General features: G+C 34.5%; 1 protein-coding gene across 1 annotated transcript in view; it reads right to left on the bottom strand.

Moving 5' to 3' along the window:
* Positions 1-1,570: 1,570 nt before the first annotated feature.
* Positions 1,571-24,010, bottom strand: part of LOC147033084 (beta-1 adrenergic receptor-like) — a 32,335-nt gene continuing 9,895 nt past the window's right edge. The window contains exon 2 of the mRNA XM_085859057.1: positions 1,571-1,985. Within this exon, the coding sequence (XP_085715183.1) occupies positions 1,638-1,985 (348 nt within the window). The 3' untranslated portion in view covers positions 1,571-1,637. The remainder of the gene's footprint in view (positions 1,986-24,010) is intronic.

Genomic DNA, 24,010 nt, shown 5'->3' on the forward strand with positions numbered 1-24,010 from the left:
TAACAGACACAATTGTGTCTACTGGGCTGCAAATAACCCGAGTGACAGTTGAGAAGGAGGTAAATTTACCTGGAGTGACAGTTTGGGCAGCTATATCTCCAGGGAGCTTTTGAGATGGCGTGTCATCTGTCCGTCCATCCACAAATACTTGCAACTTCTTCTCAAAAACTACACATATGATTTTAATGAAATTTGACCACAACCTTCATCACCCGTGATGGCATATAAAAACGGGGTCTGAGGGGGTCTGCAGAGAGAGTTTACAGGGGGAGGGGGGAGGGGTGGGGAGTGAGTTGCCTCCCCAAAGAGGTATTTGCTCTCTTCTTAAATGATACACACAATTCCGATTAAACTTCGACAACCTTCATCACCCACGACGTACAATTTTTTTTTCTTAATGACATGAGAAAAATCTGCTTTCAGGGGATTTAAGGGGGGTTGCCCTCCAAAAGATGTATTTGCTTTCTTCTCCAAAACTACACATACAATTCCGATGAAACTTCACCACCATCTTCAGTACCATCTTCACTACCCATGATGGACTGCAGTTTGTTCACGACATGAAAAAACAATTGCAGTCTAAGGGATTCTACGGGGGGGGTGGGGGAGGTTGCTCCCCAAATATGTATTTGCTTTCTTTTCTGAAGCCACATACAATTTCGATGAAACCTGACCACAACTTTATCACCCGTGATGCACCAAGATTTGTTCACAGCATGAAAAAAAAATCCATAAGTATTTACTTTCTTCTCCATTATGTGTTTTGTGGGTCATCCATGCCTTCCAGTGGTTGCCTGATTATCTTATCCAGCCACTACCAGGTGAGCACCCAAGGGTACTGCCCCTATGTTTAACATCTCTGTGAGGTTCTTCGTCATCATTCCTGTAGCTCTAGCTATTACTGGTCCAACTTTGTCATTCTTCAGGGGTTTTTTGTTTTTTTTTGATACATTGTCAAGGCTCGTATGAGAGCAAACACACAACGCACAGCGAGGGGGGAATGAGACTATATATATATATACACATATATATATATACATATATATATATATATATATATATATATATATATATATATATATATATATATATATATATATATATATACATATATATACATATATATACATATATATACATATATATATATACATATATATATATATATACATATACATATACATATACATATACATATATATATATATATACATATATATATATATATATATATATATATACATATATATACATATATATATATATGTATATATATATATATATATGTGTATATATATATATATATATATCAGGAAATGTAAGCTTAGTTAAGTGCAAATCATTGTGGATGCTTACATCTCAGTGTTTTGGACTCCGTAGTACCGCGGAATAAATGTTCTTTGATGAAATGTACTTTTCCTTTTGGACAGTGGATTGTTTGGGTTAAAAGTAAATTGAGTAATAAGATTTACACCGAGTCAGTTAACAACAAATTCCACAACAACATTAAATGATTGGATATCATCAAATACATTTTTATTTCATGAAAACAACTTTCAAGAATGTAACACAGGAGCATGTATGATTAATTTGAAGCCAAACCAGGAATATGTATGGAATGCTTTGCATTGAATGACTTAGAATTTTCCCTTCTGCACACGTCTTTGAAAGCACAGCACCTGCTTATATGCAGCAAGAAAATCAGGACTCCGAGAGTATAGTATTGGATTGAGTGCAGAATTGCCATATGCAAACCACACTGTTGTAAAATATACATCATCTGAAATACAGTAATTGCAAAACACCTGAACTAAAACGAGAGAGAAACAAGGAAGCCAACAAAGGGTGAATGTTCCCATTATGAGACCCAACGCCTTGATTGCCCGATGTTCTTTTGTTGACAATTGTTGTGGATGTGCCTTTCCATTTGATTTGCTTTGCATTGTGACTGTTGTGGAAGAGCTATTTTGGGAGATCTTTTGAATCTGCAAACATGAACCAGTCACTGATATAAGCAACTAATGTTTTTGGAGAGTTCACACTGAAAGATAAAAAATCATTAATGTTGACAACAGCTTTGGCAATTGCTAAAGCTCATGTTGCATTTTTAACCTTGAGTATTATTAACTGGCATTAATGAGATTTGCCTTGTTAAGAAATATTGCACAGGATATGTCATTGACCAATTATTTAGCTATATTAAGTGCAGCAGTTATGTCGCAAAATCATGCAAATTATGTGACAAGTATAAAATTTAACACAATGCTAAATTTTTATTTATATACCAATTATAGAGATGGAGCCTCTTGCAAAAATCTTTAACCTCCACCATCGAAGATCGGAGGTTACTGTTTTCACCCTTTTCTGTTTGTCTGTTTGTTTTTTTGTGAACAGTATTACAGAAAAAATCCTCGACGGATTTCGACGAAACTTGGTGGGGTGGTTAGGTATCGTCCAAGGATCATTCCATTAGATTTTGGACTTGGATATACAAATATATATATTTTTTTGATTCAGCATTCCCCCCACCCAAAAAAAAATTTAGAGAAAAAAAAATATATATTTTTTGCATTTCTACATGTTTTAAGTGATTTCCAACCCCCCCCCCCAAAAAAAAAATGTTGGAGAAAAGAACTATAACTCTTGTCAGCACTGTTGACATCATATTTAATGAATAAGATATAAGGTTCCCTTGAGTGACCCTGCAGTATTGGCGGCGGAGGTTTTGCACTCTCCCGAGTACTCCCCCTCTAGTTGAACATGTTTTTGAGGCATCAATGAAAATGGCTGCCTCTGTGACAAAGTTATCACTATAATATTGGCAGTTTCTCTGTCTTAGAAGCTTCAAATTATTTGAAAATGCCTCAGAAAGAATAAAACATGGGTTTTGTCAGCTTAAATCACCTAACCAGTATTCTTGGATGAATGTGCCTGAAAGCTAATAAGATACTTTATATTGACCCAAACAAAGAAAATACATGAATTTTTGTCCTCAGCCTACATGTGTAGTAGACATATATACATTTTGACCCATGAATACTGTCTCAAATATATGAGCATTGATAATTGGAAAGAAATATGTTTACTTACTTGTTCATTATAGAACTGTGACTCTTTTATCCAATGAAGGTATCAATTTCTTACCTAAAAACAGCACTAAATATCTCCCAGCACTGGACACAGATCTGGCACCCATTCACTGTTTACTTTGACAATCACCACTGTACTTGTAAAGTGCAGTGCACTTCAGTCCAACTCTGAAGCATTTGTAGTTCCTCTTCATCCTTTTTTGCTTCCACAGTGCAGCAGCTCCGAGCAAGAGTGTGAGGCTTGTGGCAGTGAAGTCCAGAAAGGCTCCCATTTTCCACTGGAATCTCTTCTCCATCCATATTTGCTCGGTTCTGGAATTTTAGGATCTGGAGTAAATGCCTGCCTCAAATATGGCCTCCTTGCAGAAATGCCCGATTGAGATGTTGCAACAGTTCTGCACTTGTAGGTGGAAAGTAGTCAAAGGATCTGCCTTTCTGCGCAAACAGCTGAATATGAACTCCATATACATCCAGCTGTTCACTAGTTACATCATATAGCAATACCACAAAACGTTCGACAGCTATATCAGCATGTTAAATGTCAGCCGGAGTGCAGGAGAGCTTCAGAAAAGTAGCAGTGACATTAGGATACCCTTGCCAAACCTGCCATGCTTTCTTTTTCTTGATTCCATTGGAGGAGGAGACAGTATCACAACCATGCACGGCAATGAATCAAAAATGTTTCCTAGCAACAAACACAACCCATAGCGATGCAACTGCACAATGTGCCATTGCAGACATAGACAGAACAACAACATCTGTGTTGGCAGTCTTTATGAGTATTCTTTCATCGTGACAAGGCATTTTCCAAATGAACAATTATTCTGGTATCTGCCTCTTCATGGCTGCATGGTGAAAGTGCAGATGTCTGTCAATATTGATGACCTGTTCTGATGAAAAAAACAACTGAACAGCCGTGTCTTGTTGTCATTCACTCGAATAAAACTTGCCCAATTACCTGGAAAAGCAATCCCTGCCTCCACTCATTGCCACATGCCTTCCCTCTGCCTTCTCTTGTAGAGGTCTTCAAACTATCTGACCAATACTGGTTCCACACACAATTTCCACACGAATTTTTGAACTTTGAAGCTGCCTCTGGATGAAAAGGAAGAAAACCTCATTGGCATTTGAATCAAAGGTCCTGCTTGTTTCTGGTTTCAGCATGTTCACAACTGCTACACCATAAATTAGGATGACATCTACATTTGGTGTCCTATTTCTGGACATTGACAAATCTTCAAAGCAACGTACCAAGTATAATTTAGCACAGGAATTCAGTTTCCCCCTGATTTGAAACAGATGGTGGACAGGGCTAATTTTCATGCATGAAGAATTCTTCCAAATTGCCATCTCTTGTCTGACACACAATATAAAGTTGAGAAAATATGCTGTAGTCACTCTTGAGGTTTGTAAATTTCAATAATATTGAACTTTTATTTGCATTTGGAAAGGACATGAGTGGCAGCTTCTTCCTTTTGATTGGATCTGATAGGGCCTTTCTCTGCTCCAAAAGCCTCTCCTGCACAAAACAATGAAACTGTTCCAGGGCAATGGTATGGATGTTCTTTACAATTTCAATGACTGCTCTGTCAACAATGTCCTTGGTGTGCAGAACAAGGTCATCACTGTCTTCCAAAAAAGGGTTTCCAGTCTCTGCGATAATTCTAACCAAAAAACTCATTTATTTGTGGAAAGTGTTTTGAACACTTTTTGGCTGTTCATGGTGCAGAGACATATCTGCAACAGAGCTTTATCTGTCAGACTCGAGTGCAGTTTGAAACTCCTGAATCAGTCTCGACAATTCAGGCTCACCTATCATCCACCTATGAAGTGCCGCTGGATTTTCAGTCACGCCTAGTGCTCCTCAATCACCTTTGACATACGTGTTGTTCTGCTCATGAGCATGGTCTGTAGCAATCTTTGAAAACATGGAACAACATTTTTGAACAACAAAGTGTCCATTGCTGAATTCTGCTAAAATATCAAGGTGAGTCTCATGCAAAGTGGTCATGTCTCGTAAATGCACTGTCATCCATCTGGCATAATTGTGGTGGTCAAAGGCAAAGTACCAAGCAGTCAAAGCAATTTTTGCCTTCACATACAAAGTGAAGTTTCTTTCACATCCGACGAATGTGTACAGCAATAGCTGCAAATGAAGGGCAATCCACCAAAACTTGAAGGTTGCACTTGCACATTTGGAACCATACCAGGCTTCCAAAGAAAGTGGTTCTTGTTCTTGCAGCTGCATCACAAGGTATTTTTCATATGCCTTCTGCATGATGTTGTGGAGAGCTATGGAAGAAAAATAATTATATTCATGTATTCTCAATTATAATTGTTGCTGGAACTTTATAAATTTAATTTTTGTACTGCAGTCAAATTGGCTGTTGGTAATGTTTCACTTTTCCCAAGTGTAGAGGAGAAATGGGGCTTCTGAAGCAGCCATTCAAATGAATGGGGAAAAATGGAAAAACTCTCTGACTCAAGCCCCAACAGCCCAAAATAGGAGACCAATTCCTCCCCCTCTCATACAAACAAATGTAAAATTGAGACTGTCTCAGGCCCAAAAGTCCAAAATAGAAGACTGATTCCTCCCCCTCCCATACAAGTAAAAGCTCAAAATAGGAGACTCATTTATCCCCTTTCCTCCCCCCATACAAGCAAATGTAAAATTGAGACTGACTCAAGCCCCAAAAAGGCCAAAATAGGAGACTGATCTCTGCCCCATTGAGCAAATGTAAAATTGAGACTTACTGATTGAAGCATTTCTTTCCCTTCATATTTTCATTCCACTCAAAGAGCGAACCAATGAATATTTGTCCATGTTCTACTTTTGGGAATAATTTCATTTTCCCATAATATTCACTTTATCTCTTTAAGCATGAAAGAAAGGGCTGTTTGGGTTAGTTTTGTAAAATGTAAATCCCTCATTCGGTTTTGTAAAAATGAATCAGACTGCTTGAGAACAGCGGCCTCGCCCGAACCAAGTCATTTCCTTTGTGGAAACACTCTCTGGAAAAAACATTGTAATGTAATCTCCCATTACGTCATCAAGTTCCTTATTTAAACCAACTTGTGTGCCGAGCGTGTTTCATTCAGAGAATGGATTGTGTAGACGAGAACTCCGACTTTACGGATCAATCGTTTTCACAAGATGAGAGGTGAGATTCTCAACCCAATTTATTATTTGTTGTTTAAAACAGAATTAAATCACTATACAACCAATAATAATTATTGTATGTTTTTTTTTTTGCTAACAGGTTGTCCCCAATAAGAACATCGTTGATTACTGTTGTTGAAAATGAGTTATTTGAATAAAACAAGGAATGGCAAAAAATGAACAACTTTCTTAAAGACATTCTATTCAAATGTTCAGAAGAGAAGTGAATGATATTTTTCTTGGATGGCAAGAAGTCCTCTCACGCCCTTTGATCTTGAATGACTCGAGTCAAAGGTGAGAAATTATAACTCTGTCTCTGTCTCTCTCTATCTGTCCTGTCTATATATATATATATATATATATATATATATATATATATATATATATATATATGTCTTTGACTCATTATATATATTTTTTTTGGGGGGGGGCGCACAGGGTGAACCAAAGGTGGGGGTGCACAGGGGGTGGAGCTTCTGTGGGTGGGTGGGGCTTGTGTGGGTGGATGGAGCTTGTGTGGATTGGTGGAGCTTGTGTGGATGGGTGGGGTTTGTGTGGGTGGAGCATTTTTTTAATGAAATAAACATGTGTGTGGGGAACTAATCACTAATTATGTGAATATGATGGATGTGGATGGTGTTTGCATGGGTGGGGCTTGTGTGTGTGGTTTGTGTGGATGTGTTTTTTGTGGGTGAAGTTTGTGTGTTTGGGGATTGTGTGGGTGGGGCTTGTGTGGATGTGGCTTTTGTGAATGGGGCTTATGTGGGTGGGGTTTGCGTGGGCAGAGTCAAAAAGGGGTGGAGTTAAAAAAGGGGTGGAGCCAAAAGAAAACAATTTATCTTCATCTTTTGCAATTCCTGTGAATAAAATGAACCTAAAATATTTTCCCCCTTTAAATCATATACCTGATAAGTCCAAGGAATTGCATCTATTACATCAACAATTTAAAAAAGTTCATTTGTCCATCGCTTCGTATAACCATTTTCAAAATGAGATTTACACCTGTATATTCTTACTATATCACCAACTTTGAACTTAGGCTTTTATGACATTAACCTCTTTTACATATTTTAATTTTGTAAATATTTCTGATGGTTTCGGTTTCGTTGAGGTATGAATCGTGTCGTACTTCTCTACAATATCTTGAATTAAAGACAACCATTGTTGAGAACCGAGTTGAATGAATTTTTTATATTATCTCTCTTTTAAAGTACGATTAAAACACTCAACAACAACCGCTTTTCCTTCATTAAAGGTGCTGTATAATATAATATTATTTTAAAGAAAATTTAAAATGTTTTGTTGTAGAACTCTACACCCTCATCAGTCCACAATTTTTTCGGTTTTCTCTTGCTTTTATTATATATCTGTTGAAAGGCTAACATAAGAGTATTACCTGTTTTGTTTTCTAAAGGGACAACATACACATATCTACTCCTCAAATCAATAACGGTTAAAGCATACTTGTACTCCTTATCATTATTGAGTTCAATCAAATCAGCGGACCAGATATAATCAACTTCCTTGGAATAAACCTTCCTTCTATGAAACGTTATGATTATTGCTTTATGTAATTCATCAGCGAATTGCTCTTCAATCTTAATGGCATCATTAGAGCCTATAAGTTTTTTGAATTTCCAAGCCCAAGTTTCAATTTCGCACTGATTATCTTCTTCACGATGAACCGATCAACTTTTTCTCTCAAGGTTGGATTTTGTATCAGAGACAAATTATGCTACATTTCTCTATCGGCTTCATGTTTTTCTTCCAACGTTGTGGTATTTCCATAATCAATATCATGCCTCATGCACACTTCATCAACCCTATTGATAAGTTAGCTCCACGGTTTAGGATTTTCAGCCTCATCTAATCTTTCATTCTAGTTTGTTCCTGGACGACAGAAAGAATACCCTGGTAGATGTAATTCCCTTGGTATTCCAGTAGTTGTAAATTTACTTCCTGATAAAAACTTTTGTATATCTCCCCCACATTTGTGTTTTGGGAATTCACTCTTTTTTGAGCCACACACCAAACATATGCCATTTTGTATAACCCTGTTATTTTTACTTTTAAAATATGAGATTTTTCACTCTTGTTTTTCTTTTTACATTTTAGACAATAACTCATTTATTTATGAGAAAAATTCCTACAGAGTGCGGAAAACTTTTTAGTTTCCAACATACACATTCGAATCTTAATTTTTAAAACATAAAGAATCCTTAGAAATGTCTTCACTCTCTCCTCCATTTATTTAAGAAAAAAAATTGTAAAACATTAATTAAAGTCAATCACACCAAGGAAAACGATGTTAATAGTCGACGCAAATATTTCTAATAGACTTGTCAATTCTTTGTTTTCCTCCTCGGTGTGTTGAGATTTGTTTATTTTCTGCAATACCCCCAATATTTTTCTAATCTCACTGGTTTCAATATTTTTATATTTATTTATTCTCTCTCTTTCCTCCCTCTTCCTTGCCTCCTTCTCTCTCTTCTCCCTTGCCTCCTTCTCTCTCTTCTCCCTTGCTTCCTTCTCTCTCTTCTCCCTTGCCTCCTTCTCTCTTCTCTCTCTTCTCCCTCTCCTCCTTATCTCTCTCCTCCTTCTCTCTCTTCTCCTTCTCCTCCTTTGTCTCAGTTTCTTCAACTCCTTCCTCATACCTTACTATCGTTGAATCACTTACACCCCATAGAATATCATACATATATTCCTCAGGATTTATTGTTATTCCTGTATCTAAAATAAAAAATTTTACAACAGGAAACCAATAAAATTTCTTCTGAATTTCTAAAAGAGCCTTGAGTTTTCTTCAATTTTTTTCATAATATAACATTTTAATTAAATGCAATGATGTTGGTTTATTAACATCAGTATAAAGCCAATTTTTTTAATGAAAATACCTCATTCTTATGTTGCAGAACATATTTATTAAAATACCGAAAACTCTTTTCTTGAAGGTGTGCTTGGACATAGGAATTATAATTTTCTTGAAGCCTTCTTGCTGTCATTTATGTATTAGAAATAAAGCACAGATTGATATAATGACAGGAAATACCTCCCCATCTTCCCATAGTTTAATCATTTTGTATTTCCTTACTTATTATATATAATCCTGTTCTTTGTGTTTTCATGATATAAACTATGGCAAAAGCATTATTGATTTTACCCTTATTAAATGCTTTTATTTGTTGTGTGCTAATCGTGCTTCCACAAAACTCATTCTCGGCACCAAGTGAATAATATTCTTTCTTACGAGACTGATTTAATTGTTCCAGGTCTTCTAGGTTAATTTTAAATGACCAATTACACCCTAAATCATTGATATCATATCCCCATTGTTCTATTCTCATTCAAACGATACAGCCTTCTTTATAAAATTTTATTTTAATTGGAACTGTGAAATCTGTATGACCTGGAGATAAAATCAACACTTCTGTATGTTTGGAATACACAGCAGTTTTAATTAAGGATATATATATTGTGATAAATCACTTAATCTTACCAAGTCATTTGCGTCAGTCGGGCTTGGATAATTTATTAATTTACAAGCATTATTCATATTAATATTTTTTGTTATACTATATTTCTGTCATTCAGCCTGTGCCTTTATGTAATAATTTGATAAATAAATATCCAGTTCTTGGGATACACAAAAGATAGAACCATCTTTACCAACATAAGTCATTTATAGTAGATTAAAAATAGTCATTTAAAAATTTATTTTTGTTGAGTTGAAATAACACATATAGACAGAATTGACCACAATACTTGGAATTTAATTCTTGGACTTGAAATGTTTCATAAACACCATTCTGTAAGAATTTTATTACTTCAACAGGTGGTGGAAGACCAAAACTATCAGAATAATATTTTGTCTTGACTATTAAAAATAAAAACCCGATGAGAACCGTTCCCATTATTATCTTCTAAGTTCATAATAATATTCTTTGTAGGTTTAGAGACGAATGTTAATTCATCTCTCATACAAATAACCACATTATGAATTTTTAATTTCTTACAATGGTTGACAAGTTCTAAATTTGATGTTGTATTCTTTCCAATTTATTTAAACCACTCATCAATGCTCATTTATTTATTAGAAAGATATAATCCAATGACCCTTTTCAGTTAATTTTACACCTGCTTGTACGATAGAAGAAAGCACATCTCCAACTAACAATCTCGCTTTATCAGGCAGACTTTCAAGTTTTTCAGCAAAATCTACAATTACACCACTTCCACTAATTTGTTTCTCCAACTCTTTGTAATGTCTTTCCAATTCTTTTTGAGCCCGGAGTTGAGCCTTCCTTTCGTTGGCAGTTTTCACCGCTGCGAAAATACCACCCATCAATGCTGCAGGCACACTTATCCAGCAATTAAAGGAATTAGAAATGGGAGAAATCCTGCACTCATCTCTTTTATTGAATATTTCTTCAACATTAGTTTTGACATTTTAATTTTAAGTGAACCAGTATCGTTCAAGATTTTCACCTGTTCTCTTGTGAGCAAAACATCAATTCTTACTGCTCCTTTTCTCTGAATTGTATTAACGTTAATCATACAAGGCTTTTGATTTTGAATACAAGATGATAGTTTATGAAGATTGATTTGATTAACATATACCACACTTGGCACTTTACTACTCATTTATTTATCAAAAAGATTATGTGAGACTAACCATAACACCATTATCTGTATTAATCTGTATTTCTGTTTCTTCCAAAAGCAAACAATATGGATCAACATCTTCACTCTCTCCTCTTTCAAAGTATAGGGAAGTATCCACTCGATTAGATTTTATAGTTTCCTTTTGAGCACTCAGGTCAATCGCATAGCTTGTATACAGACTTTTAAATGCTGTCATATCCAAAATAGGTTCTTTATTTCCATTGCTTTCACACACCATTTGGTAAGACTTGTATGCTTCAGCATAATCATTTTTTCCCCAAATTAATTTCTAATCTATCTAATGGATAAAATGTCCCATCGTGAGAAACGTGAAGTTGTTTCACTGAGCATTATCACTCAATGCATTATTCCTATCAGTAGCAGTATCACCATCTGGATTTTTAAAATGAGCCACAGATATCGTGGCTTTCCTTCCAGAACACCCAAATTCCACGTGTAAGTGGTTTTGTTCAGTTTAACGTGTTGGCATCTTCTTTTAAGGTACGATACATTGAGTGGTTTCTTTACCAGGTGTAGTGGCATGCACCTCTAATCCAGCTACTCGGAGGATTGGGTTGGAGGATTGCTTGAGGACGGGAGCTCTGCGCTGGACCATGATATGAGAGGGTGTAGGGCAGCCCGGAATCATGGCGAAACCCAATCCTTATCTCTGTGTTGTAAGAGGCGACCAGGGTGGCGTCAGGAAGGGCATCCAGCATAAAACCTATGCCAAATCAGGATGCGGATCATAACAGCTGATCCGCTGTGGCGACCCCTAACGGGAGCAGCCAAAAGATGAACAACAACAACACATTGAGTGGTTTCTTTGAGTTAAGTCTTCTATTCATCATCTCTTCTGTTTTAAGATTAGGAGTATATTCACTCATATAACAACTAATTTCATCAATTAGAAATTTAGTCTGAGCAGCAAAAGCTTTAGCCACACCAAAAAGCATTCTATTTTCATTATCATTACTTTGCAGTTGAAATATAATTTTCAGACCATTCAGAACTTTATCATGATCACAAAATCCAAATTTATCTTTAAGAGGAACTGCCACAGCAAAACTATTATCTGCTTTTGTATCATCATTATACATTCCTTTCCTTTGACTATATCCAGGGTCTGTGTTTCTTCCCGTTGACATATCAGGAATAAAACCTTTGACAGACCCTTTCTCATTCTATCACCAAATGAATATAGTGTAAATTTCATCATTGCAGATACAACAGACATAATCAACCACTTTAACTTATTGTGTTCCAATGTACAAACGATTACCATCAAACATTTTCCACAATAAATTTTTACGAGTGTTGCGTTTGTGTTAGTCGCAGCCTTAGTGAATGAAAATTTACACAAGAAACTTTCAGCGAGATTCAAATAAGTTTGTTGATTATTTATTTCAAAACTTTGTGTACCATTTGCATTCCAGTCTGTTCCAGTTATTGCATTTACCTTGAAGTAGTCTTCTTTTTGAGTAGCGTTTGAGATAACAATGGTATTATCCAAATCATAGGTTCTATAAATTGCTTCCATACTTATATTTATTTAGGAAAAAAGATTTTAAAACTTTTGAAACTCTGACCCAAGTATTTGAATTATTTTCTATCGTTCTTGGGGAGACAACTGAGTTTTGCCTTTCTTAATTTCTTTTATTGCTTGTAATTTATGAGATTCGTTTTGGGCATCTTTTATACTCTTTATAGCCCCGCTACATTTCCCACAGCAGAAGCAGTTGAACCAATTCGGTCTTTATGTTTCAGAACAGTTGAACCGATACCCATTGGTGTATCAATTATCGCATCTCCTTTTTTTCTAAAGTGATGTCTGACACCCCTTTGTCTCTTAGGTTTGTAGTATCCTTTACCATGATACATACCTTCACCCTTGTGGTATGGGGAAAGGAACATCCCATCCCCTGTATAATTATTTTATATTTTCCAACTCGTGTTTCCTCACAATAACCATCGTATTTATTTATTGGAAAACTTCACGTAGGTGAATTCTGATGGATATAATTTCTCCATTAAAATAAATCAAGTGATTATCTTGGTCGGTTATCCTAAAATTTACTCTGTATATGGTTTTTCCTGACGCAGGTCGATAAACCAGATTTTTGGGTTCCATATTAAATTTATAACCAATTGGGGTTGAGTATGCGCTGAATGAAAATATTGTATTTGTTCTTGTTCCATAATTTTAAGTGCCATCAATCAAATCACAGTGAATTAATACCGAATTTATGCCTAAGGATATTTGAGAACATTATCACTGTAAAACGTCCTATTAGTTTCACTCTTTATTGAGGAGAAACCCAATAACTCTCTAAATGAATTATCAATTGTGAAATCAACCTTGTAGTTATTTTTAAGTTTAATCGTTCATTTTGAAGAATGTTTTTGAAGATCTACAACTATTTTTTGGTTCATCACCCTGTCCCTTCTTAAGACGACCAATTTCGGAAGATATTTGAGAAATCTAAAATGCTCCGGCTGAAACTGTTATCGTTTTGTATCCACTTCCCGGATTATAACCGAACTTGTCATTTTTCTCGGTGATATTAAATAAGGTATTATAAGTTTCCATGGACAATAAGGACGCCTCATATTATTTTGTTGCGTCAAGTTGTAGTGGGTATGGGAATTAAGATGTGTGGTCGCTTGTGTGAAATTTAAACGAAGGATTGTGCTTCTCATCTTATTTAATACGAGATAAAATGTCTTTGTATTGACATTTTTAAATTATTTTCATGTTCATCAACTGGTCTAAAATGGCTGATGCTTCATTAAAACAATTGTTATTGCCAGCCTTCTTACTACCTAAGAGCAATAACAGTCTATTAACTAATTGTGATGGGTTATTTGGAAGAAAACTAACACCTGAACCAAGGATACTTAAAGCCTGAATAATGTGTTTCGCCTTCTCATTCTTCCTACTTTTACCAGATAGACTAACCCTATAATTAAGAGAGTCCAGCAGATCAATATATACGATATCATCCTTATTTTCCATATCCAATGGTTGATCAAAATACTTTAATTCATCCCTCACAGTTGAGCCTTGTCTTCCATCCTTTGTGAGAAGAAATATTAATCTCGGAGTTAGTTTGACAGGGGGTTGAGCAGAACTCAAGAACCTTAATTCATCATTAAATATCAATACCTTTTCTTTAACAAGATGAAATATTGCTGGTTGGTCTGTTGGAATGAGTCCTGCTTTGGCTTTTGAATCCGCTGAACATTCATTGTCTTGAAGAGCCTTCACAATATAATCAGGGGGTTGATTAATCCCATCCAGTTGTTGAAATAATTCTTTCTCATCATATTCTCATTCTCCTATGTGCCATAATTCGTCCTCCATCATTTGACTGAAATATTTTAACATTTGAAGTTTTTTAGGAGTACATTCTATTGTGAGAACTGTGGAAGCATCAATCATTTTTTTCTTGAGGAGTTTTTAAAAGTGGTTTAAAATTTATCTCTTGTTTTCTTTCAAATGCTTCTTCACCCGTTATTTTCTGTCTGCATTTCTTATTTATGTCTTCCTGTTGTTTTACAACTTTTTAAATCAACTCATGATGCTCCTTAAATCTTCTTGCTCTTTCATTCGCATCCATTTATTTATTGGAAAATATCATTCACTGATTAATAAAGGTCAACAGGGAAATTTTTCTTTTCTTCACCATTAAAGTAGATGCGTTCAAATAAATCCATTTCTTTAAATATTTCATCAAATTCTTTATGAATATTAATACGAGTTGTAATTTCTTCTTCACTTATACTTGTATCTCTGCTTTTCATTCGTTTGCATTGAGTTTCTTCATCAACATCAAAACCCAATGATAAATTCTTAATCCCATTCTCACTCAGATGTTTAATAATTTGTCTTCTGGATTATTTCTCATATCCCAAGACCACCAGATTTTAGTTTCTTTAACTCACTCTTCCAATGTAAATATTTTGTTGTACCAAGAGAAACCTCCTCAAATATTTGCCCTTCATTCCTTAATCGCATATTTTCCTCGACTGAAATATAGTAATAATCATCACCTTCTACTTCTCCAGGTCTTATTGCTCTGGTTGTTGTCGATCCAATGAGTATCACAGGGTGTTTTTTTTTCAGCAAATTTAAAATATTCTCATTTGAACTATACAAGAACCTTGATTTATGAAAGTTTTTTTTCCAGAAGCAGATTTACCCAAAAGATTTATAATAATTGTTTATAAAATAAAAAATATATCCCTTAATATCTCATCTTGTTTCACAACAATATATTAATATTTTTCAGTTGTGCGCTTCATATAATCCATAAATTCCTTTTTAATACATAACGTAGAGCAATTCTCTCTCCTAAAATTGTTTATATCTATTGAATTTAACTTGAATAAAATAAAAGTATTAGCATTGTTTCTTATTGAGCGACGAGGAAGTTAAAAGTATGATTGACGAAGATTAATACAATTACAAGAAGAATGTCTCCCTCTTGTGTCGAAGCTATCCATTACCGTTTGGTTTCTCTCATTAACACAATCATCAAATATAACGAGGTTCATTTTTGATTTATCCAAATCTTGGGGAGAAGGTATATCACCCGTATTATCACTAAGAATACAAGATATCGGCTTTGATTTCTTTTTATATCTCTGTGTATCACAAAATAGTTGTATTATATCTTCAATGTTGTAATCATTTAGTTTGTTTTGAAGTTTGAATAAACCGATTATATCTTCTTTTTGAAGACCAGCATTTAGACCTTGTTAGAGTCGTTAATACTCAGGTTGAAAACTTGACTTTGTGAAAATTATTAAATTATCATAATCTAAAAAGTTGGGAGTAAGGAGCATCTTTAAAAGTAAGCAGGTTTTTCCACATCCACTTAAACCAACTATGAGATATCTGAAAAATGTCGTCGTTCAATCTGTTGATGAAAAAAGGTATATAGATATAGATGGTAATGTTTTTTTCGACTAATTAAATATGAGCCATTATTCAACTGAAGATTTTGAAGATTATGAGAGTGATTTGAGTGGATTATGAGAGGAAGATTTTTATGGTTGTTAAATTTTATCGTATTTTCCCAAATGGGGGAAAATCATTCATTTATGTATTTGGAAAATAGGTTATTTAATTTATTATTGGCTTTTTTAGAGACTCTATATTTTATCCTAAGTTCGGGTTTAATTTCAAGATAATCCATTATTTTATTTATACAATATCTTGTGTTGACATTTCCCTGAAAATGGCAATCGTGAATAATATATAACAACAATCCTTTGAACATTTCTCTAATACATTCAGTTTCTTCCATTGTAAGGAAAGGTGTGTTATCACCCTTATATTTTACATTCATTTCTCGAATCAATCTTGTAAAGTAATTCATTTTTGGTGTAAATCTAAAAGAATTATATTCCTTTTTATATTTTTTTTATTATCATTAATTAGAACATAATCACAGAATATACATTGTTGATTGGCTTTTGACTCTGTGTTTAATCCCACTCTATCACATGCAGGACAATTCTCAAATTTGTCATCTGGAGAATCATGGAATTCAAGGGGCTCATGATCTGGTATACTATTCATATTTATAAAGTATAACTTTACTTCAATTAAAATTCATCTTCAGTATCATCTTTGGTACTTTCACAATCATCTATAAAACTACTTTCATAACTATCGTTTGATCACAAACTCGCAGTATCATAACTGTCGTTTGAAGAAAAACTCTCGGTATAATAACTGTCATCACTCTCATAATCTTCAAAATCTTCATTTGAATAATGACTCTTGAACACATACTCTCAGTATCAAAACTGTTGTTTGAAACCAAACTCTCGGGATGATAACTGTCATCACTCTCATAATCTTCAAAATCTTCAGTTGAATAATGGCTCGTATTTAATTAGTCGAAAAAAACATTACCATCTATATCTATATACCTTTTTTCATCAACAGATTGAACGACTACATTTTTTATATTGAAGGCAATTTTAAAATGTCCTAAACTACTATTGAACGAAATGTCATTTCACCTGATATATTAACATCCTTTATTTCATCAGGATTTACATCTTTAGGGTTGTTGATAAAAATACAAATTTCTCGTTGCATATTACAGATGGTCTTATCTATTCTTTCTAAAGCTTCATCCATAAGGTTTTTCTTTTTTGATCCTTTTTCTTGTTTCATTGCTTTTTCTAGTTTTGAATATATTGCCAGAAGGAGAGGAGAAACTTTTGTTTGAGCTACTTTAAAAGATGTTCTTCCAGATATATTAAAGCCCTTCCACTGAAGGAAATTGAAGAACTCATATTATAATTCAACATAATTGTTTTTATCCAATTGTGGTAATATTTTTCTTTATTCAATTTGACATTCTCGATATATTTTTCAGTATCTTTTACAAATGAAGAGATTGATTGAAACTTGTCTTTTGTGTCCTGATACATTGTATTTATTAAAAGAAAAAAGTTGAAGGATAAAATGGTTTTAAGCACAGATTCACATTTAAATTAAACGAAATTTTCATCAAGAAAATTTTATTTTAAGGAAAGTTTTATTCGATAAATATGGTGAATACAACGTACTGCGATGTTTGTACTCATGAATATAAATGTTATAAAAAAACACCTTCAAACCAACAAACACACATTCAATCTTTTCAGACAAATATCTCCACTTGACCAAGAAACAAAATATTGTGATAGATGTGATAATGATATTCTTAAATTTTTTTTTTATAATAACACGTTCAATCACACAAACATGTGAACAATGAAGAAGAGGAAGGTGCCACTAAATTCTCCATTGAAAACACTGATGGGGCATTTAAAGGATATATAAAAATAAGATTGATCGCTTTCAAGACCCTGGACCATCTTTAATCATGGAAGCTGTTGATGTGGTTAAACAAAGGAGTGAAACTATAATTAAAAACACATTAAGTGAAATGAAAACTTTTAAGTTTTATATGGGAGTAAAATTGAATGTGGTAAGACAAGACTGTGAAAATACTCCCTATATGAGGACAAACCCTCACTGTATCTCATCATTTCAAGATTTTGTAAGATGTGATGTTTACGATGAACTCCAGAGACAAGAACAAGATGTTGTTAACACTGTAGTAGGTAGTGTATTTACTATAGATTACAAAAATAATCTTTTTGAGATATACACATCTTAAAATCAGATCCTCTTCAAGCTTCTTCTTAGATTGATTTCCAAAAAGAGATAAAACTTAAGAAAGTGGTTGTTAATATTCAAAAAAAGATAATAAATGTTTTCTATGGTCTGTTCTTGCTCACCTACATCCTCCACAATGGAATACTAAAAGGGTTGAACATTATAAGAAATACAAGAATACATTAAATGTTAAAGATTTAAAGTTTCCAATGTCATTGAGAGATATTCCTAAATTTGAGAAAATGAATAATCTATCTCTTAATGAATATGGATTAATGGATACAAACGAAGTTCAGATATTAAAAATTTCAAACAACTATAAAAATGATGAAACACACATTGACCTTCTCTACTTTACTTCAAAGGAAAAATCACATTATGCTTTCATCAAAAATTTATCAAGATTAACCAAATCACAACTATACAAGAGAAAATGTAAAACGTATCCTTGTAAGAGATGTTTTAACTCCTTTCACACAAAAGAACGATTAAATCAACATTCGAAATATTGTCGTAATCATAAATCAACCATAATCAATTTACCAAAAGCAGGTTCAAACATATCATTCAAAGATTTTAACAAATCTATAAAACATCCTTTTGTAATATTTTCTGATTTTGAAAGTATCCTTAAAAAGATAGATACTGTTTCTCCAAATCCAAATAAATCATACACAAATAAATATCAGACATACTCCTTGTGGTTTCTGTTATTGATGAATACAAAAAGTTAGAACTTTATAGAGGAGAAGATGCTTCAGAGGAGTTTGTAAGACTATTGGAAAAAGACTGTACAAGACGAAGATAAATAATGGTGAAAACCTATAAACCAATGTCATTAACAAAGGGAGAGAAAAAGGAATTGAGAAAGAACAGCATCTGTCATATTTGTGAGGAGAAAATTGAGGGAGAGGTCAAGGTTCGGAATCACTGTCATCTTACTGGGAAATATCGAGGTCCAGCTCATTCCCGTTGGAATCTTAATTGCAAGCCTCCAAATTTTATTCCTGTCTTTCTTCACAACAATGCTCACTATGACACACATCTATTTATAAATGAACTTTCAAAGACATCTGGAGATATTTCTGCCATTCCTAACACAGATCAACAATACATCTCATTTACAAAAACAATTCATACATCCCCCATAACCCATATCAGATTTCTTGACACATACAAGTTTATGGCAAGTCCTTTATCTAACTTAGCATCAAATATTAAAAACTTACTGAATCTTAAATCACATTTCTCAAATCAAGAAGAGATTGATCTTCTTCTTCTCTCTTTCGGCTGCTCCCGTTAGGGGTCGCCACAGCGGATCATCCGATCCGCATAGTGATTTGGCACATGTTTTACGCCAGATGCCCTTCCTGACGCAACCCTGGTCGCCTCTTACGACACAGGGATATGGTACACCTATTTTAACCGGGGTATACACCGGCCCAGTATACTGGTACTCATTTCGCCGACCTCGGAAGGATGACAGGCTGAGTCAACCCCCTGGTGTATTAATTCAGTGGCCCAACGGGGCTTGAACTCAGGACCTTTTGGATCCCAAGCCGCTGCCCTAACCACTGCGCCAACACACCAGGCTCAAGAAGAGATTGATCTCTTATCACAAAAGGGATATATCCGTATAACTATATGGATTCATTTGAGAAGTTTAAAGAAACAACTTCCTTCAAGGGAAAGTTTCTATGGCAAGTTGACTGAAACTCATATTTCCGATATGAATTATACACAAGCTAAAAAGGTTTGGGAGAAGTTTAATATAAAGAATCTTGGAGAATATGATTTGTATCTTAAAACTGATGTATTGTTATTGGCTGATGTGTTTGAAACTTTTAGAACAGTCTGTCATAATAAAAATTCTTCTGTTCACCATCACACAGCCCTGGGCTTCTCTTGGAGTTCTATGTTAAAAATGACAAAACAGAATTTGGAATTAATCAGTGATGTAGATATGCTTTTAATGATAGAGAAGGCTAAAGGAGGAGGAATATCTCAAGTATGTTCCATGAGATATGCCAAAGCAAATAACAAATATCTTCCTGATTATAATAAGAATGAGGACAACTCTTACCTGATGTATTATGATGCTAACAATTTGTATGGGTGGGCTATGTCTCAATCTTTACCTTATAGAAAACCTAAATGGGTTAAAGAAAAACATTATAAAAAAGTTTTACAAGACATTGTGGTCTCCTCTCAAAAAGAATTGAATGAAGCTGAATTTGGATATTATTTTGAGGTTGCTTTAAAATATCCAGAAGAACTTCAACACAAACATAAAGACCTACCTTATGCCCCTGATAAAGAAAGTCCAAGAAAAGAATAGTTAAGTGATTACCACCAGTTATTTAATATAAAAGGTAAATCTCCAGAAAAACTACTTACTACATTAAATGATAAAGAAATATGTTTTCCATCAAAGGAACTTAAGACAATATTTATTTTCTGGGTTGAGAGTGAGGAAAATTCATCGGATTTTGAAATTTGGTTCAATGTTTTTTGATTTTTGAAATTTGAAATCATTGGTTCAATAAGTATATTGATTTGAATACAAAAAGTAGAACAGAAGCTAAAACAGATTTTGAGAAGGACTTTTATAAATTAATGAATAATGCTGTATTTGGAAAGACGACGGAAAATGTTAGGAATCGACAAAATATATGACTTGCTGCATCTTGGATACAGGCTTCAAAATTAATTAATAGACCAAGTTTTGAACGATCGGAGGTGTTTTCAGAGAACTTTTGTGCTTTTCATTTGAAAAAAAGAGAGTATTGAAATGGATAAACCTATTTCTATAGGAACATCAATTCTGGACATGTCAAAGTCGTTAATGTATAACTATTACTATAATAATGTAATAATAAAAGTATAAGGATAATGTGTCGTTGTTATATGTGGATACAGATAGTTTTATATTAGAAATTAAGACAAGTGATTTATGTGAGGATATGATTGATAATATTGATATATATATATATATATATATATATATATATATATATATATATATATATATATATATGATACAAGTAATAATAAATCAGGTGATGTGTTGTTTTCATCAAAGAATAAAAATGTTATTGGTAAATTTAAAGACGAATTTGGTGGGAAGGTCATGAGTGAATTTATAGGATTGAGATCAAAGTCATGCTTTTATGTATATTGATAATAATAACATTGAAAGGGGTGATCAGAAGCTAAAGAGAATACAGAAAAATATAATCAAGGAAACAATAAACTTAAAACAGTATTACGACTGTTTAACCTTAAAGAAGGAAGAGTACAGAAAAATGAATAAAATAAGAAGTTATAAACATAAATTATATACAGAAGAGACAAAAAATAAAGCATTCGGAGCTTTCGATGATAAAATATATATTTTAGAGAATGGAATCAATGGTCTCCCTTGTGGTTATAAGTAAAAGTGTAAAGATATTGCGTTGGGAATTTTAAAGGCCTCCCGCCGTCTTTTTACTGATTTATAAATGATAGAATCAAGCAATAACCAAACCAAAGATTCGAAATGGTATCAGCCTTGGTATTTAAATGGGAAACATAAATAATGTGAGAAATATCAAATTAGTCTTCTTGAATAAATAACCAGGGTAAAAGTAGATAAAACAAATAAGCGGATAAATTTAATTACAAATAAGTTGGAGGATGTAAAGAAAAAATTAATATCCTTGAATGGACTGAAAACTTTGATGGTTATCAATTGAACAATGGAAAAACAATTTACTACAATCTCAAAATGAGATGTGGCTCCGAAGGTGGTCAAACAAGAGTATTGAGAAAAGTTTATCATTTCACTTCTGCTCAACAAAAATACTTAAACCAAGAACTAAGTTCCAAAGTAATCTTTGTGAAAATACTCAATGGTGATGAATGTAAGAGGAAAATTAAGTTCTTCCTTAAAGGAGAACATGGACAAATATTCATTGGTTCACTCTTTGACTGGAATGAAAATATGAAAGGAAAGAAGTGCTTTAATCAGTTAGTCTCAATTTTACATTTGCTTGTCTGGAGGTAGGGTGGTCCAAAAACAGCAAAAAAAAAATAATAAATTCAGATGTTGTGTCCACAAGCGTTACATTATTCCACTATGATTCAGTAACGCGAATAAAACAAGTTAAGTTGATCGGAGGTGATTTAGAGGTCGCTCCATATGACGACTTTTAGTTTCATGAGTTGGTTAAATTAGGGTATGGTCAGGTACAATTACGGGTACTTCTGGATGTCCGAGGTGGAAATGGAGTGCATTTTCGAACTCTATGGGGTCAATTTACTCTAGGAAATGACTGCACCGACATTGAATTCACTTCCATTTCGAAAATATGAGCTAAAACAACATTTATCATTACTGGAGTTGAGTAACTAATCCTACTCATTTCAATATTTTCTAATCTATAATTAATTTGTTGTCCGTCTAAACATTTCTTAGAGTAAATCGACCCCACTGAGATCGAAAATGCAGTCCATTTTCACCTAGGAAGTTCAGAAGTGTACGGATTCGCATCTCACCATACCCTAATTTTTAAATCAATGGAATTACAAACTAGTGGAATATTTCGTCTCATTTACCAAATACCACTATCATCTCCGCCTCTATTGCTGTCTCCACTCCCACCTGAACTTATTTCTAGCCGGCCCAACATCCAGTGTTTTTGATTCAATGATTTACGAAAATATGTTAGTTATTTATTTATATTAGTTATTATTATATTAAATTAGGCTGCAGTATTTCCACGGTCACACAATGTAGCAGTTACATATGTTTTTATTTTTCGGGGAGCCGCACTGTGGATTTAGAAATTGTGGAGACCGAAAACGTGGGGTTGCCGTACGGTCTTTGATTTGATGTTGCACGGTGACCTTAAGGGGACCCTGCGGTGGCCATAGAATTTTCAAGGCAGACGCAAGGTAGCCTCAAGGTGACTGCAAGGGGGCCCTAAGGCGATCGTGTGGCCAGACGGACGGTAACGAGTGGGTTAATTCTTTTTTTCTTACCAGTTTTTATTTTTCAGCTTGTCGAATTGCTACGTGAACGTAGAAATGAAAAAAAGTTATAACTCCACATTATAATTCTACGGCGACCCCTACGGCCTGTAAAAGATAGCCAAACGGCGTAGGGCCACCCTGAGGCCACCGCAGAAACTCTGCGGCCGCCGCACGTTTCTGTGAATTCAGAGGGCGTACGGCCGCGCATCCTCACTGTAGAGCAAATGTGACTTAGGCCTGACCAGCCACTGGAGGTTAGCCAGTCTCCAATGACTTTGATGAAAGCCATTTCAATATGCAGACCTCCAAGCAGAATTACAAACTGAGCCCATAATGTCGAAAGCTGGCTCTTTATAGGCAATCACCATGCATCGTATAAACACTTTCAAAAAGTTTGGATAAAGTCGTTTGCCCTGGTGGCTCAATAAGTGAAATCATTCATATGACCACGGGGAACAATTGTGCCAAGTTTAATGTTTGTAGCTCGATATGCACAGTTCGGCCCTAATTATGTGTATATCTGCCGGACTACGAGACTTAAGCTAACCACCTGTTTGCTATCATTATATTGCTATAAATCAAAATCTTTGGCCATTGCAATCATTTTTGGTCAGCTGTCATCACACCTATGCTCATGAAGGGTACGTTGGTGCTGTTTCATATGCAGCCTGTAGCTGCTTGTTGCATCATTTCTGGAAACACGGCTTTGCCACTGATGCAGTACCCCTGTTACCAAGGAGCTGGTACTCATTTTGACGACCTCAGAAGGATGACAGGCAGGATCGATTCCACCTGGTACTAATTCAACAGCCAAGCAGGATCCCAAGCTCACCTCCCTAACCATTAAGCCATCACCAGGCATACCCAAACCAACCTCCTTCAAATTTCCTGCTTTCCATC

This window comes from Eptatretus burgeri, chromosome 2, assembly GCF_056783735.1.
Source record: "Eptatretus burgeri isolate ZD-2024b chromosome 2, Ebu_testis_v1, whole genome shotgun sequence".
NCBI classification, from domain to species: Eukaryota; Metazoa; Chordata; class Myxini; order Myxiniformes; family Myxinidae; genus Eptatretus; species Eptatretus burgeri.